Genomic DNA, 22,723 nt, shown 5'->3' with positions numbered 1-22,723 from the left:
TTCAATGGTCGGGAGAGGTCACTGGGCCTCAGCTTTGTTTAGGTTACCTAATTGTACATTTGGTACTTTGTGCCCTTAATTGCCCGTATGCCAAATAGATCAAAGGCTGAGAGTGGTACATAAACAGAGGCTTCTCCAAAAAGGGAAAAGGGAAAGGAGATGCCCAGTCAGTTGCACAACTGATTACATTCATGTGTCTTCCGCATTTAATGTGGAAATGTGTCTTCCGCATTTAACCCAACCCCTCTATAGGCTTATATTTAATGTGAATAGGGATTTCCACTTCTTAATTTTTTTTAGGGTGTGGGGGGTTTAAGCACAATCAGTCACTAATTATTGATTAATAAGTTAGACTAGCTGTAATATCCATGAGGGTATGTATTTGTATTTTAGGGATCCCCTTTAGCTGATACTCTTCATGGGGAACAAACACATTAAGCTACAAAAAGCTACAAAACAAAACAGTACATCATATAACATCACTACATCACGACATATCTGCAACACAAAATGTATGATACCACCATACTCAAATATTACAATGTATGTTTGTGTAGAGCGCATGTGCGATCATGTGCCTGTGCGTGTTTGTGCATGTGTCTCTTCATATCCGCGTTGTTCCATAAGGTGTGGTTTTATCTGTTTTTCAAATCTGATTTTACTGCTTTCATGAGTTACTTGATGTGGAATAGAGTTTCATGTCGCCATGGTTCTTAGGTCCGTTAATTTCCCAGAGTCTGTTCTGGACTTGGGGACAGTGAAGAGACCCCCTGGTGGAATGTCTTGTGAGGTATGTATGAATGTCTGAAGAGACCCCTGGTTGCATGTCTTGTGGGGTATGCATGATTGTCTGAAGAGTCCCCTGGTGGCATGTATGCATTGGTGTCTGAGCTGTGAGCTAGTCATTTGAACAGTAGCGATGCAGTCAATCTCTCCTCTACTTTGAGCCAGGAGAGATTGACATGCATGTCATCGATGTGAACTCTCTGTGTACATTTAAGGGCCAGGCATGCTGCTCTGTTCTGGACCCACTGTAATTTCCCTATGTCTCTCTGTGGATTTAGAACATAAAGTGAAATGGACCAAAAAGTACAACCTTTAATTCAGTGAAAATATACATTTAGTGTCAGGCGATGATGCTACCGTAGGATATATCTCTACGACAAAACATAAATATATTTTTTGGATAAAATGTTTGTGGCTGGTCATATAGACCTGTTGTAGGCTATAAACTACTACTATGTTAAAGTGCATTTAAAGTGCATTTCTTCATGGCTATTTCAGTCACACCCGTTGCTGACAGGTGTATAAAATCGGGCACACAGCTATGCAATCTCCATAGACAAACATTAACAGTAGAATGGTCTTACTGAAGAGCTCAGTGACTTTCAACATGTTACCCTCATAGGATGCCAATTTGCCAACAAGTCAGCTTGTCAAATTTCTGCCCTTCTAGAGCTGCCCCGGTCAACTGTATATGCTGTTATTGTGATGTGGAAACATCTAGGAGCAACACTGGCTCAGCTACGAATTGGTAGGCCACAAAAGCTCACAGAACGGGACTGCCAAGTGCCGAAGCGTGTAAGCTTGTAACAATCGTTTGTCCTCGGTTGCAACACTCACTACCAAGTTCCAAACTGCCTCTGGAAGCAATGACAGCACAAGAACTGTTTGTCTGGAACTTCATGAAATGGGTTTCTATGGCCGAGCAGCTGCACACAAGCCTAAGATCACCATGCGCAATGCCAAGTGTCAGCTGGAGTGGTATAACACTTGCGCCATTGGATTCGAGAGAAGTAGAAAGGTGTTCTCTGGAGTGATGAATCACACTTCAACAACTGGTAGTCCGACGTACAAATCTGGGTTTGGCAGATGCAAGGAAAACGCTACCTGCCACAATGCATAGTACATGTAAAGTTTGAGACATCTGTGGCATTGCGTTGTGTGACAAAACTACACATTTTAGAGTGGACTTTTATTGTCCCCAGCACAAGGTGTACCTGTGTAATGATCATGAGTTTAATCAACTTCTTGATTTTCCACAACTGTCAGTTGGATGGATTATCTTGGCAAATGAGAAATGTCCACTAACAGGGATGTAAAACAAATTCTGCACAAAATTTGAGTGAAATAAGCTTTTTATACATATTTTATTTCAGCTCATGAAACATGCGATCAACACTTCATGTTGTGTGTTTTTTTGTTCAGTGTATTGTAAGAGGTTAGTAGTGGATCATACCAAGTGCAAATAGGGGAGATTAGACATTTTTAAAACGAGTATTTAGTTTATCGTGCGCATTCACGAGGGGTTTGAATATAAGTATACCATATTAAATCGACCTAAATATATAGGGAAAAATTTAGCAAAAAATAATGGGCTTTTGGATCAAATATTGACAAAGAGAGAAGCCGAGCACTCCTATCACCGCTCTGCCTGTAGCCTATTACTAAAACGCAGACTAGTCGAACACCTTGAGTTTGTTTCGCACAACACTACACCGGCAGTATAGGACCAGAGACGCACCACGAGTGATGATGTCTCCCCCGTGCATGTGCTTCTGTCACAATTTCATTCCTTGAGACGCTTCTTTCCGAAAAAGACCAACATCTGAATTTTACAGAAGACGAATCTATACTAAAGGTAAACATCATTTACAATAAATATATGTTTTGAGCTGAATAGAATGTTGTTGCATTGCGCAGGATGTGGGCAGTGAGCGTATGATGAAATACCGCACATGGGTGGCACTACAGAGGAGATGTGGCTGGGCGGGGAGGGAGGAATTCATTTATGTTCATTCCTTCAACAAATTGTCTCTTGAATAAACAACATGGCGCCAGGTATTCCTCTCATCCATTACTTTTTCGACATGTAGGCTATGTATTTAATCATGCATTTTTTTGTATTCACATACACATGCATGTCTTGCCTTTTTAATGGCTTAATGTAGCCCTTTATAGTGGAATATGCCATACGGCGACGTATTCATTAGGAACATGGAACGATTTCTTATTTCATCATAAATAGAAATGCACATGTACATTTAATACAGTAGTCAAATGATATTAACAAGACAATATGAATAGGTTTCAATCTTTCTGTATATAGGCTACAGCCTAGTGTACTACTCCACCTACACTCTAAAATGTACGTTTATTACAATGTACGTTTATTTGCTGATGAAATGAAGCCCATACTTAGTGAATGAACAAGGCTAATCTGGAAGTGGTCAAAGGAAATCATTTAACCACTTAAACCACGGGTCGGCCAAAAGGGAAAGAGAAGACTGCTATATTCTGCACCATTGCAACATTGTATAATTTCGTGCTTTTTGGGGTTTCATTTATGCACAATGGGGATTTTAAGAACTATCGGCCGAAGCATGATCACATCACAACTATTATACTAATACCTTAATAAGGGCTATATTCGGGGTAATTTTTTGTTACATTTTACGTCTGTTGGTTTTCTCTGCGCTCATGTTGAGTTGCGAGGACAATGCGTGTTTGGGTTGGTATGCAAATTGCCTGGTGCTTGGCGTTGGGGATGAATTATTTAGAGGCGAGGATACATGATCGTCTCGATATCAGACCTGTCATAGCAAAAGTCCAATCCATGTTTCAATAAACGTAGACAATAAATAGACAATGGCACATTCGTCGATTTTGGTCACATTTGTCATATGATTTCCTTGTGCGGAATTGATTTTTGACAGACCCCCCCCCTTACTTCCTCTCTCCTCCGCTCTCTTCTTTGAGTAAATACAGTATCTGATTTCTTTAAAACATGAGTTCTGTGTCACCATCAGAGAGTGGTGATATCACCAATACACACTCTCATTCTGCCTTTACTGGAGTTGTGGATGTTGTACCCTAGTATTTTGTTGCCATATACTGATGAGGAAAAGTTCAATATTGTAGTCTGATTTTCATAAAACATGGGTCCTGTGTTAACATCTACCAGTTATTGCATCGCTATGAATCATACACCCTCATGCTGTTTTCCCTGAAGTAATGCATATTGCATTTTTTATATTTACATTGTACCCTTAAGTAATTTTGTTTTTGGATTTCTTTCCCCTCAGGCATTTTGTGACAATGAAGAAATAAACAACTCCTTCTCAACCCTCCATCACAAACCTCCAAGACAGATACTTTATCCAACCCCTGACAGACCATCTCTAAGCCCTTGCCTTGTACAGACACTACCCGGATTTCAGAATAACTACCAGAACTGCACTGCTCCCACACCCCTCCCGCAACTAGCCCAAAGACATTCCACCCCTCGCCCTGGTCTGCTTTATCAAATGCCCAAAAACAGCAAGGCCGTCAAGAGAGAGCTTGACGATGATGTCAGGGAGTCCGTCAAAGACCTGCTATCCAACGAGGACACTTGTGATGATTCCTTTAAGAAGAGCTCGCTGATCGTGGGAGGCGGCAGAGGTGATGGGGAAGGGAAGGAGCTTAGCCTCAACGGAGACATGGACGTGGAGGACGAAGGCTCGGACGCAGAAGATGATGCAGCGAGGCCAGCCTGGAACAGCAAGCTGCAGTACATCCTGGCCCAGGTGGGCTACTCTGTAGGCCTGGGCAATGTCTGGAGGTTCCCCTACCTGTGTCAGAAGAACGGAGGAGGTGAGTGGCTGTTGTTCTTATTGGTTAGAGTATAGAAGTCGCCTGCCCATGGCGTTAGGATTTGGAGAGGTTAGCCTGCCACATTTTGTGTTTGTGTGTGTTGCTCTTAAGGGTAAACCTCTTGCTGATCAACATCACAGTGGTCACATGACTGTCTGAGTGTCTCTGTCTCTCCTCTTTTAATAGCTAACAGCTTACCTAGTAACAATCACCAAATGGCACAATGAACCACACCGCAATAGGCAACAATAACAGTAACCCCCCCAAATAAGGTGAAAATGCAGAGCAGAGCGCCAATTTCAAATAAATGACTATAAAAATCTAACTTTCATGAAATCACACAAGCAAGATAGCAAATTAAAGCTACATGTGTTGTGAATCCAGCCAACATGTCAGATTGCTTGCTGTCAAATGCTTTTCGGCGAAAGCAAACGATGCTATTATCTGAGGATAGCACCTCCGTAAACAAAGAGAGAAACCATATTTCAACACTGCAGGCACGACACAAAACGCAGAAATAGAAATATAATTCATAATTCATGCCTTACCTTTGACGAGCTTCTTTTGTTGCCACTCCAATATATGTCCCATAAACATCACAAATTGTCCTTTTGTTCGATTAATTAGCAGCCAGTTGAATTTCATCCAGACATGAAAATACTGCCCCCTGTCACCAAGAAGTTAATGACTCCATCCTAAGTGTATGTAAACTTCCGACTGTATATATATATATATATATATATATATATATTATACATGTGGATGTATTTCAAGGCCTACTTTCAAACTCAGTGCCTCTTTGCTTGTCATCATGGGAAAATCAAAAGAAATCAGCCAAGACCTTAGAAAAAGAATTGTAGACCTCCACAAGTCTGGTTGATCCTTGGGAGCAATTTCCAAACACCTGAAGGTACGACGTTCATCTGTACAAACAATAGTACGCAAGTATAAACACCATGGGACCACGCAGCCGTCATACCACTCAGGAAGGAGATGCATTCTGTCTCCTAGAGATGAATGCACTTTGGTGCGAAAAGTGCAAATCAATCCCAGAACAACAGCAAAGGACATTGTGAAAATGCTGGAGGAAACAGGTACAAAAGTATCTATATCCACATTAAAATGAGTCCTATATCGACATAACCTAAAAGGCCGCTCAGCAAGGAAGAAGACACTGTTCCAAAACCGCCATAAAAAAGCCAGACTATGGTTTGCAACTGCACATGGGGACAGAGATCATACTTTTTGGAGAAATGTCCTCTGGTCTGATGAAGCAAAAATAGAACTGTTTGGCCATAATGGCCATCGTTATGTTTGGAGGAAAAGGAGGGAGGCTTGCAAGCCGACGAACACCATCCCAACCGTGAGGCACGGGGGTGGAAGCATCATGTTACATTTACATTACATTTAAGTCATTTAGCAGACGCTCTTATCCAGAGCGACTTACAAATTGGTGCATTCACCTTATGACATCCAGTAGAACAGCCACTTTACAATAGTGCATCTAAATCTTTTAAGGGGGGGGTGAGAAGGATTACTTTATCCTATCCTAGGTATTCCTTAAAGAGGTGGGGTTTCAGGTGTCTCCGGAAGGTGGTGATTGACTCCGCTGTCCTGGCGTCGTGAGGGAGTTTGTTCCACTATTGGGGAGCCAGAGCAGCGAACAGTTTTGACTGGGCTGAGCGGGAACTGTACTTCCTCAGTGGTAGGGAGGCGAGCAGGCCAGAGGTGGATGAACGCAGTGCCCTTGTTTGGGTGTAGGGCCTGATCAGAGCCTGGAGGTACTGAGGTGCCGTTCCCCTCACAGCTCCGTAGGCAAGCACCATGGTCTTGTAGCGGATGCGAGCTTCAACTGGAAGCCAGTGGAGAGAGCGGAGGAGCGGGGTGACGTGAGAGAACTTGGAAGGTTGAACACCAGACGGGCTGCGGCGTTCTGAATGAGTTGTAGGGGTTTAATGGCACAGGCAGGGAGCCCAGCCAACAGCGAGTTGCAGTAATCCAGACGGGAGATGACAAGTGCCTGGATTAGGACCTGCGCCGCTTCCTGTGTGAGGCAGGGTCGTACTCTGCGGATGTTGTAGAGCATGAACCTACAGGAACGGGCCACCGCCTTTATGTTAGTTGAGAACGACAGGGTGTTGTCCAGGATCACGCCAAGGTTCTTAGCGCTCTGGGAGGAGGACACAATGGAGTTGTCAACCGTGATGGCGAGATCATGGAACGGGCAGTCATTCCCCGGGAGGAAGAGCAGCTCCGTCTTGCCGAGGATCAGCTTTGCATAGCAATGATAGGAGAGACCATGTGAGGTTATGACAGAGCCAAGTGACTTGGTGTATAGCGAGAATAGGAGAGGGCCTAGAACAGAGCCCTGGGGGACACCAGTGGTGAGAGCGCGTGGTGAGGAGACAGATTCTCGCCACACCACCTGGTAGGAGCGACCTGTCAGGTAGGACGCAATCCAAGCGTGGGCCGCGCCGGAGATGCCCAACTCGGAGAGGGTGGAGAGGAGGATCTGATGGTTCACAGTATCGAAGGCAGCCGATAGGTCTAGAAGGATGAGAGCAGAGGAGAGAGAGTTAGCTTTAGCAGTGCGGAGCGCCTCCGTGATACAGAGAAGAGCAGTCTCAGTTCAATGACTAGTCTTGAAACCTGACTGATTTGGATCAAGAAGGTCATTCTGAGAGAGATAGCGGGAGAGCTGGCCAAGGACGGCACGTTCAAGAGTTTTGGAGAGAAAAGAAAGAAGGGATACTGGTCTGTAGTTGTTGACATCGGAGGGATCGAGTGTAGGTTTTTTCAGAAGGGGTGCAACTCTCGCTCTCTTGAAGACGGAAGGGACGTAGCCAGCGGTCAGGGATGAGTTGATGAGCGAGGTGAGGTAAGGGAGAAGGTCTCCGGAAATGGTCTGGAGAAGAGAGGAGGGGATAGGGTCGAGCGGGCAGGTTGTTGGGCGGCCGGCCGTCACAAGACGCGAGATTTCATCTGGAGAGAGAGCGGAGAAAGAGGTCAGAGCACAGGGTAGGGCAGTGTGAGCAGAACCAGCGGTGTCGTTTGACTTAGCAAACGAGGATCGGATGACGTCGACCTTCTTTTCAAAATGGTTGACGAAGTCATCTGCAGAGAGGGAGGAGGGGGGGGGGAGGATTCAGGAGGGAGGAGAAGGTGGCAAAGACCTTCCTAGGGTTAGAGGCAGATGCTTGGAATTTAGAGTGGTAGAAAGTGGCTTTAGCAGCAGAGACAGAGGAGGAAAATGTAGAGAGGAGGGAGTGAAAGGATGCCAGGTCCGCAGGGAGGCGAGTTTACCTCCATTTCCGCTCGGCTGCCCGGAGCCCTGTTCTGTGAGCTCGCAATGAGTCGTCGAGCCACGGAGCGGGAGGGGAGGACCGAGCCGGCCTGGAAGATAGGGGACATAGAGAGTCAAAGGATGCAGAAAGGGAGAAGAGGAGGGTTGAGGAGGCAGAATCAGGAGATAGGTTGGAGAAGGTTTGAGCAGAGGGAAGAGATGATAGGATGGAAGAGGAGAGAGTAGCGGGGGAGAGAGAGCGAAGGTTGGGACGGCGCAATACCATCCGAGTAGGGGCAGTGTGGGAAGTGTTGGATGAGAGCGAGAGGGAAAAGGATACAAGGTAGTGGTCGGAGACTTGGAGGGGAGTTGCAATGAGGTTAGTGGAAGAACAGCATCTAGTAAAGATGAGGTTGAGCGTATTGCCTGCCTTGTGAGTAGGGGGGGAAGGTGAGAGGGTGAGGTCAAAAGAGGAGAGGAGTGGAAAGAAGGAGGCAGAGAGGAATGAGTCAAAGGTAGACGTGGGGAGGTTAAAGTCGCCCATGTTGTGGGGTGCATTGCTGCAGGAGGGACTGGTGCACTTCACAAAATAGATGGCATCAGGGGGCAGGAATATTATGTGGATATATTGAAGCAACATCTCAAGATATCAGTCAGGAAGTTAAAGCTTGGTCGCAAATGTGTCTTCCAGGTGGACAATGACCCCAAGCATACTTCCAAAGTCGTGGCAAAATGGCTTAAGGACAACAAAGTCAAGGTATTGGAGTGGCCATCACAAAGCTCTGACCTCAAACCTATAGAAAATTTGTCGGCAGAACTGAAAAAGCATGTGCGAGCAAGGAGGCCTACAAACCTGACTCAGTTACACCAGCTTTGTCAGGCGGAATGGGCCAAAATTCACCCAACATATTGTGGGAAGCTTATGGAAGGCTACCCGAAACGTTTGACCCAAGTTAAACAATTTATAGGCAATGCTACCAAATACTAATTGAGTGTATGTAAACTTCTGAACCACTGGGAATGTGAAATAAATCGTTCTCTCTACTATTATTTTGACATTCTTAAAATTAAGTGGTGATTCTAACTGACCTAAGACAGGACATTTTTACTAGGATTTAATGTCAGGAATGATTTAAAACGGAGTTTAAATGTATTTGGCTAAGGTGTATGTAAACCTCCGACTTCAACTGTATATACATATTTTATTTTGATTGAATATTTAAACGTACAATCTACCTGCAGTGAAACCGCTCAACATTTACATTACATTCAGTCATCTAGCAGACACTCCCATCCAGAGCGAGTCACAGGAGCAACCAGGGTCAGGGGCACGTCGACAGATCTCCCACCAAGTCATTTCGGGACACGAACCCACCTTGATTCTTGCATTGTTTTATATATCAACTCATACACCCTATTCCATGGAATCGGTACATCAAAAATCTCTTCCCAGCTATTTTGTAATCTGTATGGCACAGTTATCAACATCCCGGTCCTCAAATGAAACTTTTATCCTTTATATTGGACAGACATACCAGTTCACTACCACTGCCACCTGCCTCCTCCAGTTTTGCTGTAATGCTGTGATCAATTGGTTGTAATCTTGGATTGAGCAGACCATTCCATACAATTCCGATCGGTCCATGAAAGACATAAATCTACAATTCCAATTTACAATATCATTTAAAAATCAAAAGGCCCCTTTCAAACATAAATACAGGTCTTTTATCAACCTGCACATTTGAGTTTAACCATAATATTTTTTGTAATATTTGTTCTATCTTTTCCGTGGGATAAAATTGAAATTGTAACCAGCTCTGCAATGCTTGTTTTAAAAAGAGAGATACTTTAAACAAGGTTTAATTTTCAGTTCATCAAAAATGAGACATGGCAATCAGCACAAAGGCAATACGGCCATTTTTAAACAAGGGATGAGCTTTTCTTCATAATCTACTTGAGAACCATTTTGGGTTCAAGTAAAACGTTTGTATAAGTGAAGCTTTTATAGAAAGGTTTAGTGCTTTTATATTTAATAGTCTCAGCCCAACCAGTTCATATTCATTATATAGATAGGCACACCTTATCCCAGATAAAGCAAAATATTTTTTGCTCATATTTTTTTTTAAATTAACGAATCATCAGGAGTAGGCAGCGCCATAAGTGAGTTAACTGAGATATGACTAAGGAGTTAATCAGTGTCATTTTTTCCCATAAATAGACAGGTATTTACCTCTCCATGGTTGCAGGATCTTGTCTGTTATTACTAGTGTTCTCATGAAATTCATTGTGGGGAGCTCTTTGATATATTTCGCGATATGAATACTGAGTAGGTCTACTTCATCGTCAGCCCATTTTAAAGGTAAACTGCCGGGTAATGTCAAAGTTGTGTTTTTTAAAGATCCAGTACGTAATATGTTACACTTGTCATAATTAGAAAGTACAGAAAGGTTATCTAGATCTTCAATGAGACATTGCAGGGATCTAGCTTGCAGACTTAAAACCTGAGTCATCGGCATACATGGACATCTTTGTATTTAAGCCTTTGCATTTGTAATCCTCTAATGTTGTTATTTGACAGCAGACCCCCCTTTTTTAATGCCTCTTTACAGTTCAAATCTCTCTGAGAAGTAGCCGCTATTTACTATTTTACACCTGGGGTTGCTATACATTACTTTTACCCATTGAATAAGATTTTTTTTATTTTAATTCAGGCATTTATACTGTATATAAAATCCAGTCTTACTTCACCAAAGGCCTTTTCAAAATATGCTATAAATACCAGGCCTGTGGCTTCTTTAGAAGTTTCATGTTGTTCTATTATTTCTAGTAGTTGTCGTATATTATCTCCAATGTATTGTTAATTCTGAATGCTATGCATTTCGCTAGTATTGTTTTGTGTAAGAGGCGTCCAGTTTTCTAGCTGGACTGGATCTTTATATTTGCCATCATGGTCTTGTTTTAATTATAGTGAAATCAGACCTTCCTGCTGAGTACCTGAAAGACTACCATTTCTATAGAAGTAGTTAAAACAAGCTAATAATGGAGATTACCGGTAAGCTATCAAGCCCTGGGTTTTTTTCCAGACTGAAAGGATTTAGTAGCCTCAAAAAGTTATTCCTGGCCTTCGCACTGATATTTTGTTAATTAAAAAAATATATATATATTATTTGGAAATAATTCATTACATCATTCAGAGGGTGCGGAGAAAACGAAAAAGAAAACATGTCTCTCAAATATTTAGCTTCCTCCTTTAAAATGTCATTCGGAGACTCATGGATGACTCCGTCTTTAGTAACGATTACATTAGATTCGCTCTGGATAAGAGCGTCTGCTAAATGACTTAAATGTAATGTAAATGTAGATCATTCTTGAAGAATATCCTCCACTTCTTTTTGTTTTTCCTCTAACTTGATTTATATCTCTGTAGTACCATATTTATTGATATCTACCTGCACTATTAGTTCCTTTATTTCCCTTGTTAGTCTTGTCTCTTTTAGACAAACTGAATTAAATAACATCTGAAGGTACATTTTAAACGTATCCCAATCAATAAAGGGATTTGCTGAACTTGTGTTGCACGTGGAAATTCTGTTATGTTATGTGAAGGCCAATTCGATGATGGCCGATCGCATTCTGTCTCCTATCAATACTGTTTAACATTTGATGCAAAGTGAGAAAAAGACAAGAAAGTAATCGAGATGACTAGCTTGATTAAGTCTGCATGTATATCTCACAATGTCAGGGTTGTAGGGATTTCCTTTACGGACCATTGATGTACTTAGCACTGTGTTATAGTCTCCCACCATAATGATTGGATCGTTTGTTACCTGTAAGTTCAATAGATTGGTAAAAAATATTTTTGAAAAAGTATGGATCATCCTGATTTGGACTATATAGACAAGTTTGACATCGGCAAACTGCACGCCCACACAATGCCATAAATGCTGACTGCCATCTGCCCGGTACAATTTAAACCGGGATTCATCTGTGAGCACGCAGAGACCTTTTATGAAAGTTTTTGCCGATATACTTTGGTTATGCAAACCCACAGTTAAACATTTTCGGTGGCTGGTCTCAGATGATCCCGCGGGTGAAGAAACCAGATGTGGAGGTCCTGGGCTGGCGTGGTTACACCTGGTCTGCGGTTGTGAGGTCGGTTGGACGTACTGCCAAATTCTCTAAAATGGCATTATATTAGAGAAATTAACATGAAATTATCTGGTAACAGCTCTGGTGGACATTCCTGCAGTCAGCATGCCAATTGCACAATCTCTCAAAACTTGAGACATTTGTGGCATTGTGTTGTGTAACAAAACTGCACATTTTAGAGTGGCCTTCTACTGTCACCAGCACAAGGTGCACCTGTGTAATGATTATGCTGTTCAATCAGCTTCCTGATATGCCACACCTGTCAGGTGGATGGATTATCTTGACAAAGGAGAATTGCTTTCTAACAGGGATGTAAACTAATTTGTGACCGACTGTCTCGATTCGGTCCTATGTAGCAACATTTTAAATTGTGTTTTTTTTACATTGAATTAGCTCAAGCTCATCCTCCCCAATTAAGGTACCACCAATCTCCTGTGGTCTACAACCATTCAGCATCTTAAACCTTCACCCCAATCATCTCTTTAAGAATTCACATGTGAGGCCATGTGCTAAACAGAGTGAGTAAGGTAGTGTAGTAAGCATCCAAAGATTTCAAGGCTAAAAGTGGTGAAAGTAGTAGCAAAAATACACTTTATCTAGTCCTTGGCCTGTATCCTAATCTAACTTTGGTACAGGTCATGCTGTACTTCACATTACCGTCTCTGGTAAATAAACACTATATCAATTAAAATCAATCAAAAAATCAATCAATCAAAAAATCAATCAAAAAATAAATTAAAATATTTATCACATGCACAGGATACAGAAAGTGCATATTTGCATAGTAGCAATATAACAATTTGAAAGTGTCCAGATAAATATTGTGTTCATATTTTACCATTATTAGATGATTCTTACCCAGACAAATGTTGTACAATCCAGATGTGAAAGACTCACAGCTATAAATGATGCCAAAGGTGATTCTAACATGTATTGACTAGGGGGGTTGAATACTTATCTAATCAAGATACAATGCCTTCAGAAAGTATCAATACCCATTGAATTATTCCACAATATTTGCATTATTCTTCTACAAAATCTTCAAGCTCTGTCAAATTTGTTGTTGATCATTGCTAAACAACCATTCAAGTCTTGCTTAAGTAGATTTAAGTCAAAACTCGGCCGTTCACAAACTCCAGTGTAGATTTGGCCTTGTGTTTTAGGTTATTTTCCTGCTGAAAGGTTCATTAATCTTCACGTGTCAGGTGGAAAGCAGACTGAACCAGGTTTTCCTCGAGGATTTTGCATGTGCTCATCTCCATTTCATTTTTTTTTTATCCTGAAAAACTCCTGTCCTTAAAAAGGCCCTGCACAGTCATCCTCTTCCCCAAGTAAAAATAGCCAAAACATCACCCGTTAAATATTTTTACACAAATAAAATGCTCAGAATTGAAGAAATTGTACCCTCTCTCATCTCTAACTATCAGGGAACCTGAAAGAACAGAATGAGTGGGCGGGGATCTTTTATTAATGAGTTTGCCTTGACTGACAGCTCTTTGAAACACTCATGTGGTTGTTGCCAGGTAAACATGCACATGTAAACAAGGTAAACATGCACGTCATTGAGGACCATGTAAATAATGGGCCACATGTCATTCCCGAACAGAAATAGTGTACCTCTCACCCCATTGCCTCAGCAAAATGCTAACATGGTCAACAGAGCTGATCATGGACTTTTGATATCAGACAAACAGCAGCAATACACAATTGCATTACTATTGTTTTCTAACTAATTATAGAATACAGTTCACTGAATACACTTCTTCACAATAATTAGTAAACCCTGAGTCACTTTAGAAGCTCAGATATAAGGGAGTGTACTTGAAAAGAGCATACAATAAGTGAGCTGGACAATTTATTGGTGCCTCTATTAAGCATTATAAATTACAATATTTATTGCTCAGACATTTATTTGATCAGCTACAATAGGCAAGCATAGCGGAAATATTGATCAACATGAAATAAATGCGAGAAATAATGGTGAGACGTCATTTGACAAAAGATTCAAACCATAAGCCTAATAGTATAGCCACACAGCCGACCAAACAATGTGCAGGACCCATTGATTCATACAATTTGTAGCACTCATGTCCCATCCGAATGCTTGAAAATAACAATGCAAATGAACAAAATGTGATGTCACGTAAAAGTGAATTACTTAGGCTTTAGGAAATGCAACCAACTACAGAGATTGATTAACATTTGTACAGTTTATTCATTTAGCAGACATTCTTATCCAGAGGGACTTACAATTAGTCCATTCATCTTTAGATAGCTAGGTGGGACAAACATATCACAGTCATATTAAGTAAAACATTCTTTTTTTGGGGGGGGGGGTGCAGGTGGGTGCTGTGGGATTATTTAAGATACTCTTTTGAAGAGGTAGGGTTTCAGATGTTTTCAGAAGATGGGCAGGGACTCTGCTGTCCTAGCTTCAGAGGGAAGGGGAGAGGGTTTTCTGGTATTTTTTTTATTTTTATTTCAATTATGAAATATTTGGTTTGGCACTTTTTGGTGAAGCTTTTCTGTGTTTGTATTTGGAGTGTGTGCCTGAAATGCTGAATTGATTTGAAACGAATAACTATGACTTACAGCATGTTGGGTCTGTCTTCAAATCAAATGTATTTGTATAACCCTTCTTACATCAGCTGATATATCAAAAGTGCTGTACAGAAACCCAGCCTAAAACTCCAAACAGCAAGCAATGCAGGTGTAGAAGAACGGTGGCTAGGAAAAACTCCCTACCTAGAAAGGACAAAACCTAGAGAAGAACCAGGCTATGAGGGGTGGCCAGTCCTCTTCTGGCTGTGCCGGGTGGAGATTATAACAGAACATGGCCAAGATGTTCAAATGTTCATAAATGACCAGCATGGTCAAATAATAATAATCACAGTAGTTGTCAAGGGTGCAACAGGTCAGCACCTCAGGAGTAAATGTCAGTTGGCTTTTCATAGCCGATCATCGAGAGTATCTCTACCACTCCTGCTGTCTCTAGAGAGTTGAAAACTGCAGGTCTAGGACAGGTAGCACATCCGGTGAACAGGTCAGGGTTCCATAGCCGCAGGCAGAACAGTTGAAACTGGAGTAGCAGCACGGCCAGGTGGACTGTGGACAGCAATGAGTCATCATGCCAGGTAGTCCTGAGGCATGGTCCTAGGGCTCAGGTCCTCTGAGGGAGAGAGAGAGAGAGAGAGAAAGAAAAAGAGAAAGAAAGAAAGAGAAAGAAAGAAAGAAAGAAAAAGAGAAAGAAAGAAAAAGAAAGAAGAAGAAAAAGAAAGAAAAAGAGAAAGAAAGAAAAAGAGAATTAGGGAGAGCATAATTAAATTCACACAGGACACCAGATAAGACAGGAGAAATACTCCAGATATAACAGACTGACCCAAGCCCCCCGACACAAACTACTGCAGAATAGATACTGGAGGCTGAGACAGGAAGGGTCAGGAGACACTGTGGCCCCATCCGATGATACCCCCGGACAGGGCCAAACAGGCAGGATATAACCCCACCCACTTTGCCAAAGCACATCCCCCACACCATTAGAGGGATAGAGGGATTCAACCACCAACTTACCATTCTGAGACAAGGCCGAGTATAGTCCACAAAAATCTCTGCCACGGCACAACCCAAGGGGGGCGTCAACCCAGAAAGGAAGACCACGTCAGCGACTCAACCCACTCAAGTGACGCACCCCTCCTAGGGACGGCATGGAAGAGCACCAGTAATCCAGTGACTCAGTCTTCACAGTATATCCTCCCTTCTTTGCCTTGGGAAAGCTATATCACCGCATTCATGCAGCTGTGGTTGCCTGGGAAGCTGTGCAGACAGAGTAGATGTTGAATTTCTTAAAATGTCCATCATTACAGATTGATGATAGTGGAAAGACAAAACGAGATGGAAAGTGAAATAATAACCCACCTCCCCCACCCTCTAATCATCATGATTAGCCCCAATGACACAAGATACATCAACTAAGACCCACACAATGGAATGGCAAAATTTGATTTTCAAGGAATGTGGGCAACATTCCTTAATTTCAGCTGTGTGCTGGCAGTTCTCAGACTCAATGTTTTTAACAAAAAAAAATTATATATTGTTTCACCTTTATTTAACCAGGTAGGCTAGTTGAGAACAAGTTCTCATTTGCAACTGCGACCTGGCCAAGATAAAGCATAGCAGTGTGAACAGACAACACAGAGTTACACATGGAGTAAACAATTAACAAGTCAATAACACAGTAGAAAAAAGGGGAGTCTATATACAATGTGTGCAAAAGGCATGAGGAGTTAGGGAATAATTACAATATTGCAGATTAACACTGGAGTGATAAATGATCAGATGATCATGTACAGGTAGAGATATTGGTGTGCAAAAGAGCAGAAAAGTAAATAAATAAAAACAGTGTGGGGATGAGGTAGGTGAAAATGGGTGGGCTATTTACCAATAGACTATGTACAGCTGCAGCGATCGGTTAGCTGCTCAGATAGCTGATGTTTGAACTTGGTGAGGGAGATAAAAGTCTCCAACTTCAGCGATTTTTGCAATTCGTTCCAGTCACAGGCAGCAGAGTACTGGAACGAAAGGCGGCCAAATGAGGTGTAGGCTTTAGGGATGATCAGTGAGATATACCTGCTGGAGCGCGTGCTACGGATGGATGTTGCCATCGTGACCAGTGAACTGAGATAAGGCGGAGCTTTACCTAGCATGGACTTGTAGATGACCTGGAGCCAGTGGGTCTGGCGACGAATATGTAGCGAGGGCCAGCCGACTAGAGCATACAAGTCGCAGTGGTGGGTGGTATAAGGTGCTTTAGTGACAAAACGGATGGCACTGTGATAAACTGCATCCAGTTTGCTGAGTAGAGTGTTGGGAGCAATTTTGTAGATGACATCGCCGAAGTCGAGGATCGGTAGGATAGTCAGTTTCACTAGGGTAAGCTTGGCGGCGTGAGTGAAGGAGGTTTTGTTGCGGAATAGAAAGCCGACTCTTGATTTGATTTTCGATTGGAGATGTTTGATATGAGTCTGGAAGGAGAGTTTGCAGTCTAACCAGACACCTAGGTACTTATAGATGTCCACATATTCAAGGTCGGAACCATCCAGGGTGGTGATGCTAGTCGGGCATGCGGGTGCAGGCAGCGATCGGTTGAAAAGCATGCATTTGGTTTTACTAGCGTTTAAGAGCAGTTGGAGGCCACGGAAGGAGTGTTGTATGGCATTGAAGCTCGTTTGGAGGTTAGATAGCACAGTGTCCAATGACGGGCCGAAAGTATATAGAATGGTGTCGTCTGCGTAGAGGTGGATCAGGGAATCGCCCGCAGCAAGAGCAACATCATTGATATACACAGAGAAAAGAGTCGGCCCGAGAATTGAACCCTGTGGCACCCCCATAGAGACTGCCAGAGGACCGGACAGCATGCCCTCCGATTTGACACACTGAACTCTGTCTGCAAAGTAATTGGTGAACCAGGCAAGGCAGTCATCCGAAAAACCGAGGCTACTGAGTCTGCCAATAAGAATATGGTGATTGACAGAGTCGAAAGCCTTGGCAAGGTCGATGAAGACGGCTGCACAGTACTGTCTTTTATCGATGGCGGTTATGATATCATTTAGTACCTTGAGTGTGGCTGAGGTGCACCCGTGACCGGCTCGGAAACCAGATTGCACAGCGGAGAAGGTACTGTGGGATTCGAGATGGTCAGTGACCTGTTTGTTGACTTGGCTTTCGAAGACCTTAGATAGGCAGGGCAGGATGGATATAGGTCTGTAACAGTTTGGGTCCATGGTGTATCCCCCTTTGAAGAGGGGGATGACTGCGGCAGCTTTCCAATCCTTGGGGATCTCAGACGATATGAAAGAGAGGTTGAACAGGCTGGTAATTGGGGTTGCGACAATGGCGGCGGATAGTTTCAGAAATAGAGGGTCCAGATTGTCAAGCCCAGCTGATTTATACGGGTCCAGGTTTTGCAGCTCTTTCAGAACATCTGCTATCTGGATTTGGGTAAAGGAGAACTTGGAGAGGCTTGGGCGAGGAGCTGCGGGGGAGGCGGAGCTGTTGGCCGAGGTTGGAGTAGCCAGGCGGAAGGCATGGCCAGCTGTTGAGAAATGCTTGTTGAAGTTTTCGATAATCATGGATTTATCGGTGGTGACCATGTTACCTAGCCTCAGTGCAGTGGGCAGCTGGGAGGAGGTGCTCTTGTTCTCCATGGACTTCACAGTGTCCCAGAACTTTTTGGAGTTGGAGCTACAGGATGCAAAGGGCATCTAGCTTAGATTGTAGGACTGCCGGGGTGTTAAGCATATCCCAGTTTAGGTCACCTAACAGAACAAACTCTGAAGCTAGATGGGGGGCGATCAGTTCACAAATGGTGTCCAGGGCACAGCTGGGAGCTGAGGGGGGTCGGTAGCAGGCGGCAACAGTGAGAGATTTATTTCTGGAGAGAGTAATGTAGGGAGCTTATGGATGGAATAACAAAAACCATAGTGACCATCAGGTGTGCTACAGAAAATATATTGTTCACAAGTTAAACCAGCCACAGTGTCAGACTCATCAAACTCTTAATACCTACATTATGTGGAGTAACTGCAATATTGATCCATCCACAGCTTTTTTCCTATGACAGCCATTATTAACCCATAAGATAAGCCCTGTATTAGCCGGGGGAGGGTGGGAGGCGAGGGCGGGAAGGACCTCCACAATTCTGGTTCATCCTTGGGAGCAATTTCCAAATACCTGAAGGTACCACGTCCATGTGTACGAACAATAGTATGCAAGTATAAACACCATGGGACCGCGTAGCCGTCATACCGCTCAGGAACTGCACATGGGGACAAAGATCATAATTTTTGGTGAAATTTCCTCTGGTCTGATGAAACATAAATATAACTGTTTATTAGGAGGAAAAATGGGGAGGCTTGCAAGCAGAAGAACACCATCCCTACCGTGAAGCACGGGGTGGCAGCATCATGTTGTGGGGTTGCTTTGCTGCAGGAGGGACTGGTGCACGTCACAAAATAGATGGCATCATGAGGCAGGGAAATGATGTGGATATATTGAAGCAACATCTCAATACCTCAGTCAGGAAGTTAATGCTTAGTTGCAAATGGGTCTTCCAAATGGACAATAACCCCAAGCATACTTCCAAAGTTGTGGCAAAATAGCTTACCCCAGCACATTAACTCAGTACCGGCACCCCTGTATTTAGCCTCATTGTTATGTAATCTTTTCTTTTACTTATTTAGCAAATATTTGATTAACTCTATTTATTGAACTGCATTGTTGGTTAAGGTCCACACCTGTTGTATTCGGTGCATGTGACAAATACAATTTGATTTGAAATAATTAGGTACAATTTTTGAAAAGCATCTGTTCACTTTGACATTATGGACTATTGTTTGTAGGCCAGTGAGCAAAACATCTCAATTTAATCCATTTTAAGTTCAGGCTGTAACACAACAAAATGTGGAAAAATTCTAGGGCTGTAAATACTTTCTGAAGTCACTGTATATGAATGGAAAAGGTGTGTACAGCAGTCATTACGTATATAGGATGAGCCATTAGTAGAATACAGTATATACATATACAGTCGGTAAAACAGTATGTAAACATTATTAAAGTGACCAGTGTTCAATGACTCGATATACATAGGGCAAAGCGGTCTCTAAGGTGCAAGGTATAGTACCGGTTGGTTGTCGGCTAGTAACAGTGGCTAAGGTTCAAGGAAGAGTACTATGCGGAGGCCGGTTAGTGGTGAGTATTTAAGTCTGATGGCCTGGAGATAAAAATCTGTTTATCAGTCTCTCGTCCCAACTTTGATGCACCTGTACTGTCTCCTAAGATGGTAGCGGGGTGAACAGGCTGTGGCTCCGGTGGCAGAGGTCTTTGATGATCTTCTTGGCCTTTCTGTGACACCGGGTACTGTAGATGTCCTGGAAGGCAAGCAGTGTGCCACTGATGTGTTGGGCTGACCGCACAATCCCGGTTGCAGACGCTGCAATTGCCGTACCAGGCGGTGATACAGCCCGATAGGGTGCACTCAATGATGCACCTGTAGAATTTTGTGAGGGTCTTAGGGACCAAGACAAAATTCTTCAGCCTCCTGAGATTGAAGAGGTGCTGTTGAGCCTTCTTCACTACACCATCTGTGTGAAGGGACCATTTCAGGTCTTAATGTACTTGAAGGCAAGCCTCCCCATTGATGTGGATAGGGGCATGCTCTTTCTGCTGTCTCCTGTAAGTCCACGATCAGCTCCTTTGTTTTGTTTGAGGGAGTGGTTATTTTCCTGGCACCACTCCGCCAGGGTCCTCACCTCCTCCCTGTATGCTGTCCTGTCATTCTTGGTAATTAGGCCTACCACTGTTGTGTCGTCAACAAACTGAATGATTGAGTTGGAGACGTGCGTGGCCATAAAAGGTTGAAGAAAAAAAGGTGAAAATGATCAGTGGGGTTGGAAACTTGTTGAGCCAGTATGAGAGGAGATATAGTAGGTTTCGTGTAATAGATACATTTCCAACGTGCTTTGGTTCCTGGTTGACGAGTCGGCCTATCTGCCGTTCCGGGCCAGCTAATCTTGTTTTCGGGAGGCTGAAACCAGTGACCAAATTTTCCTCAACCAGTGACTTTTTTGTTTTCCAGACAAAAAAACAACAACTTTGTTCTGAAACTATAGCTTATTGTCAGATGTTATATCCTTATTTATGATTCATAATGAGTCACTTTGTAGTTAAATTAGTTAGAAGCAAAACAGTTAAAGGCTTTGGAGGTTTGTTTTTATTCAAGTGATCTACTGACTATACATTGTATTCATCTCTTCCAGTTACTTGTGGCAATATGGCTCCTGCTGTAAAAACATTGAAAGATTATAGGACATGCTTAATGCCAACCACCATTTCCTTTGAACAAAGGTTTTTATGTGATCTCTATCTACCATGTGTCTTCCAGTTGCAGTCTCATGTCTTCTGAGTATGTTCTGATGCCCTGAGAGTATCTTCCTGAGAGACAGACAGACCCTGTGTTTTACGGAGCTGTGCTATTACGGGCTGTGTCTTAGTAATTCTCCCTATTAAGGAAATAAGGAATGTTTATCTCTCTGATGTGGACTCAAGTAACCACAGCTCGATTTGCGTAAATTTGAGACCTGAGTAAATTCCAGCTTGATATACTATTTGGTGGCACCACACACCATGATGAGGGAAAATTACTTGAGTCGTGCGAGGACACAACGAGGCAGAAACTCACTACATGGTGTGTGGTGTGTGTGTGTGTGTGTGTGTGTGTGTGTGTGTGTGTGTGTGTGTGTGTGTGTGGGTGTGTGTGTGTGTGTGTGCGTGTGCGTGTGTGTGCGCGCGAGAGATACGGTTTCTGACCCTGGTGTGTTTCTTCTTCTCCACAGGGGCCTACCTGGTGCCCTACCTGATCCTTCTGATTGTGATTGGCATCCCCCTGTTCTTCCTGGAGCTGTCAGTGGGGCAGCGGATCCGCAGGGGCAGCATTGGGGTGTGGAACTACATCAGCCCTCGTCTGGGGGGCATCGGGTTTGCCAGCTGTGTGGTGAGTCAGCGGCACTGCCACTACGGGCACCACACCTTAGAAAAAGGGGAAAGGACACACACACACAAGTAGGATTTTTTGCATGCCCACACACACACACACACACACACACACACACACACACACACACACACACACACACACACACACACACACACACACACACACACACTGACAGACAAAGGACAATAATTGAGAAAGGATAAGACAAGCTGCTTTAAAGAGTAACAGGTTTAGAGCAGAGGAAATTTTGGGTATTGAATAGGGCACGACACCATTCTGCGAACGAACTGGCAGTGCGTGTCCAGCATGACAACACGTGTTGGTTGAGCATGGTTTAATGTAGATCAGCATTCTGTATTCAGGATCCGTGTTGTTTAACTAGTGTGTTGCCTTGGCCTTGCTCCTCTGGGGTTTAGGTTTGGGTTGCTGTCACAATGTTTTTTTTTATTGATAAAAGCATTATAACGATAACTTTAGATGGATTGGTTGTGTTCAGGTTGTAATGATTTGGATTGTGCACAGCAAATGTGTGGTTAAAATCTCTGTGTTCAGAATTCCCTGATCGGTGATGTGGAGGTGGGGAGAGGGCATTCGTGACAGGTGTGCCCCCTACCCAACTCTATGGTCACGTGAGGATGGAGGGCACTCGTTGAAGGTGTACCCGCTATATAACACTATGGCCAGGTATTTAAACGGGCAGGTTTGAGGGCGCCTCTTTTCAATCCGGGGTGCTTCACCCAGACAAAGTTGAGCAATTGGACACCGTCATACAACTCTCACACCAAGAAACAGTATGCGTCATTGAAATAGAAGCCATACAAACATACTCTACGGACCACAGGAGGTTGGTGGCACCCTAATTGGGGAGGACGGGCTCGTGGTAATTGCTGGAGCGGAATAGGTGGAATGGTGTCAAATACATTGCACATGGTTTCCTTGTGTTTGATGCCATTCCATTGGCTCCCTTCCAACCATTATTATGAGCCGTCCTCCCCTCAGCAGCCTTCACTGCTACAGACCAACCGGCTAGTCCATCCAATTCAAGACAAAGTCTCATGTCAGCAACTGTCAATCATTCCATGCCATGTATCATCACCTGAATATAT

The 22,723-nt window shown here is 43.2% G+C and overlaps 1 protein-coding gene across 3 annotated transcripts in view; it reads left to right on the top strand.

Annotated features, from left to right (window-relative positions):
* Nucleotides 1-680: 680 nt before the first annotated feature.
* LOC118400958 (sodium-dependent neutral amino acid transporter B(0)AT2-like) overlaps nt 681-22,723 on the top strand; it is a 49,471-nt gene continuing 27,428 nt past the window's right edge. Inside the window, exons 1-3 of one of the 3 annotated variants that reach the window (XM_035798013.2) lie at nt 681-790; nt 4,086-4,635; nt 21,457-21,614. In XM_035798013.2, the coding sequence (XP_035653906.1) occupies nt 707-790; nt 4,086-4,635; nt 21,457-21,614 (792 nt within the window). In that variant the 5' untranslated portion in view covers nt 681-706. Of the gene's footprint in view, nt 791-2,469; nt 2,642-2,821; nt 2,842-4,085; nt 4,636-21,456; nt 21,615-22,723 lie in introns of those variants that run through there. The other 2 variants (XM_035798014.2, XM_035798015.2) reach the window with 2 other exon arrangements.

The sequence above is a fragment of the Oncorhynchus keta genome, chromosome 22, assembly GCF_023373465.1.
Source record: "Oncorhynchus keta strain PuntledgeMale-10-30-2019 chromosome 22, Oket_V2, whole genome shotgun sequence".
Classification (NCBI taxonomy): domain Eukaryota; kingdom Metazoa; phylum Chordata; class Actinopteri; order Salmoniformes; family Salmonidae; genus Oncorhynchus; species Oncorhynchus keta.
This window is presented reverse-complemented; position numbering and strand designations above follow the sequence as displayed.